At 40.6% G+C, this 3,932-nt stretch overlaps 1 protein-coding gene across 1 annotated transcript; it reads right to left on the reverse strand.

The window, feature by feature from the left end:
- Positions 1 to 446: 446 nt before the first annotated feature.
- Positions 447 to 3,601, reverse strand: LOC123103487 (ubiquitin-conjugating enzyme E2 36). The gene is made up of 8 exons (XM_044525089.1): positions 3,421 to 3,601; positions 3,294 to 3,321; positions 2,949 to 3,035; positions 2,081 to 2,139; positions 1,648 to 1,689; positions 1,497 to 1,570; positions 819 to 916; positions 447 to 742 (listed from the first exon to the last, which is right to left on the reverse strand). The coding sequence occupies exons 1-8, from the start codon at positions 3,454 to 3,456 to the stop codon at positions 705 to 707; spliced, it is 462 nt and encodes a 153-aa protein (XP_044381024.1). The 5' UTR covers positions 3,457 to 3,601; the 3' UTR covers positions 447 to 704.
- Positions 3,602 to 3,932: the final 331 nt, after the last annotated feature.

A 3,932-nucleotide genomic window follows, 5' to 3' on the forward strand; every position in this document is an offset into this window, starting at 1 on the left:
GTTGGAGTTTGGCCTTACCATGCTGGTAGCACGTCAACCGCCAATACCAATACCTCCACACACACAAATTTAACCGGGGTGAATCACATAAACCCATACAGTGAATCACATAAAAACTGACGTTAGTTCTAGCGTTGCTAATGGAAAACAAAACCCAGAAAAACAAGGAAGGAACTGACCACCGCTCTATACCATTACATCACTAAGACCAACCCAGCTCTACGCCACAGCTCTACATATTACTCGGGGAAAAGGTAGACTACTAGACCACCACATGTAGGCTTTGTTCTTTCATGTATCCGTTCCATGGTATCGCAATGTAAAAACTCTATCTAGAAACTACTACCACGCAACTATTCTCTCGCTCACAACAAAGATACACACATGCAGAACGTACAACAAATTCTCAAACACTTGATAAAAACAAACCAGGAAAGGCCAAGAAGTTGAGGTAGAGCAAGAAAAGGCACACATGACTTCAGGATGTTTATTACGGTACAACACTCAAACAAAATATACGTGCACATGGGTCCGTCGCATCCCAACTAGGGTAATAATATACATCACACTCAGTACACGCGATGCAAGGAGGAAACTTCACATTTCACTAGTTCATCAGTTGGACCTCCATTTTAAACCACTTGATAGTCGATTTCACCTCACCTTGCCAAGACTACTGAGCAATCAGTCATAGCATGCAGAGCTCATGCATCATTAGCGTAGACACGGGTCCACTCTTTGGCTGCACAATATGAAACCGGCACTGCTTGAGAAAAATCTGCTATATTTTGCAGCTAGAAATGCGACAAGATCATCACCTGTTTCCACAGCTTCTGTTTCGTTGGCCTTCCAGTGCTTTGCCACATTGTCAGCAAGCGGATCGTCAGGATTTGGAGCGCTGAGGAGTGCTTGAATGCTGAAAATAAACATCAAGTGGAAAGGAATGAGATGTTCAGCTAAGATTGATTTGTTCTGCTCAACTCGTTTGAACTTTATGCTTATGTTTCAGCAAATATTTCCAAGTAAATACCAGCAGTGGTAAGGTACTGAAGGACCCACATCACATACTCCTATGCATATTCTAGTTACAGCAACACATATCAGTTCTGCCACCAGTTTACTGGTGGTTGTGGTGGCAGTGCCAGCAGCTCCATCGTACTGTACATTTAGTGTCATCAACTATCGAAATCTTTCATTTCTTCTAGGGTCTCCGCATAATGACTGTATACATCCCATATGATATGCCTGGCTTTTTAGTGTGAAGCATTTGCAAAGTGCTACAAAAGCTATTTAATGTAGAATTAATGTCCCATTTCTAATATCCATTTCACAAAACTATTTCAGGAAACCTAAAAATGCTATTTAGTCCAGTGGAGCTGATAAATGGTTTCTATAGAAGTACCGACTTCTTTATGAACAAAACACACCAAATGCGGAGTACAACAGAATGTCATCACATATATCAACAAAAATACTACTGAAGCACGAACATTCACCTCAAAAGAACTGTTCGGATCTGAAGGGCAGGACTCCACTTGTCCTTTAAGATATCAAGGCATATCCTCCCAAGCTGTATATAATGTACGTATTAAGAAAAATAGTATAATTTATTAACGTATATAAGGGGTCAGAATATAACAAACTTACCTTGTCAATGTTTGGATGGTAAATTTTTGTGAGAAAGCGAACCTGTTTACAGTGATCAAATCAAAACTTCAGTCACAAAAAATGTATAAATTCATGTAGACCTTAAATCAATGTAACCACTCAATCTGAAGTCTTAACAAAATAACAAGACAAATCTAAGTCCTCTCAACACTAAATATGATGATGAATACATCTTCCTCAAACTCATCAAGATCCTTAGAAGAATCATATGATGATATCGAACATTTATTCATATGATTCCAACATTTATTTGTTAAGCTGCGATAGAATCTTAGCTACACATATGGGCTCCATATGAATTGGGTGCACATAAGAACTTAGTCTACATGAAGCTTGGAAAAAACATCAACAAAATTACAAACCGACAAAGTCGTAGCACTGAGATACTTGAAATAAAGCAACAATGAAACACCTTTGGCGGAGCCATTGGATATTCTTCAGGTAAAAACAACTCAAGTTTGAATACTCCTCCTGACAAGTAATCAAACTAACAGTTAACAAGACAGCATACTGCAGAAATAGCCAACATTAAAGATGAGTTAATCGTAATAACTTAGGAGCTAGGAATGCATTAGTGGAGGTAAAGAGGATGCAGTAATCATCACATGACAAAAAATGAACCACATCAGAAGTTTGTGTTGAGAATTGAAGTACTACTAAAATAACAGGGAGCATCCAGGACATTCAAGCATTTCCACATATGGGGAAAAACAGTGACTTAATTGCAAGCCTATTTAGGAGTCAGGAGTTGGAAAGCTATACATCTCAGGAAGATGATGTTGTCTATGTGATACCAACAGAAAATATAAACCTCTTCATTTTCCAGATACTTATATTTCAGGAAATAAATGATGCGTCCATGAATTTTGCAGAAACAAGAGCGTTCAATAACTTACACAAAAAAAAATGCTGCTTGCATTGCACCGAAATTCCTTTGAATTGTGCTAAACCATGTGTGCACGCACAGCAAGGTTATACTATATATATGTTATTTCTCTTAGTTGTGGCACACGACAAATATGGCTGCTTTGTTTCTTAATTATGGCATCACTTTGCTCTAAAATATTTAATGCTCGAATTATCCTTGATCATGTCCAACAGCTACAAATCACTATAAGAATCCACATACCGCGATAAATTTTCTTAGTACAGTTGATTGGGTCCTAAAGTTGATCTACCATTTCAACAGCCAATTAGAGCATTGCATTGCTAACTCTGCAGTTAATGCCAAAGGCAACTAAAGTACAGAACAGAGGAACAGAAGGAAAAAAACTTAACACCTTCATATGGCGACTGAGTTGGGCCAAGGATCATGACATTGAAGTAGCGCATGTTCTCCTCTGATGGTGAAGCACTGATCCCAGGAGCTGCAAGAACATAACAAGGGCAGTGCCCGGGATCCTCAACAGACCATCCAACGATTGTTTTTACAAATTTAAGGAACAGCTAAAGTAGGGACCGACTCTTCACAGTTAGAGAAATAACTGAAGCTCTAGTATTAACTAGCCAAAACAAACAAACAAGAGATTAGAGGATCTATTGAAGCTAACTGGAGATGCAAAAATAGGCAAAAACAAACTCCTAAAATAGCATCAACTCCTGCGTAGAGGCATCTCAGATCTCACCTGGTTCGCTGAGCAGCCGCTGCGTCTCCTGCAGGAAGCAACACCCACCGAAAATCACCAAAATTGCATGGAAAGGAGCGGGAAAACTGGGGAAGATGGAACGACAGCGCACGGAAGGGTTAGTTACCTTGATGATGCGGCGGGGGAGGTTGCTGTTGGCCATGGAGAAGATGGGTTGGGCTAGGGCTAGGGTTTCGTGCTCTTGGGATCGATCGCGGCGGAGGGGAGGGGACGGGAGGAGAGGAAGGACCAAAGGAGGCGGCGTCAGCGAACAATGATCCTTCGGGGTATGCAGTTTAGTCCCTGTTGTTTGGGGTTTTTATGAGGCTAGTGCGGAGAGATAGGATTTAGACTGTTTTTCATTTGCTACCTTTTTTTAACTGATTTGCTACCTAAATTGCTTCTTTTTGGGGTAATTTCCGATCTATTCATTCTCAATCATGACAGTAAATCGAACACAAGAAATAACAAAAGTTACATACAGATCCCTAGACCACCTAGCGACAACTATAAGCACTGAAACGACCCGAAGGCGCGCCATCAGCATCGCCCCTCCCTCTCTAGAGCCGCGCAAAACTTGTTGAAGTGAACAATCGGGGAATCATCGTGCTAGGACCCTATAGGACCAGCGCACCAGAA

Source organism: Triticum aestivum, chromosome 5A (assembly GCF_018294505.1).
Source record: "Triticum aestivum cultivar Chinese Spring chromosome 5A, IWGSC CS RefSeq v2.1, whole genome shotgun sequence".
NCBI classification, from domain to species: Eukaryota; Viridiplantae; Streptophyta; class Magnoliopsida; order Poales; family Poaceae; genus Triticum; species Triticum aestivum.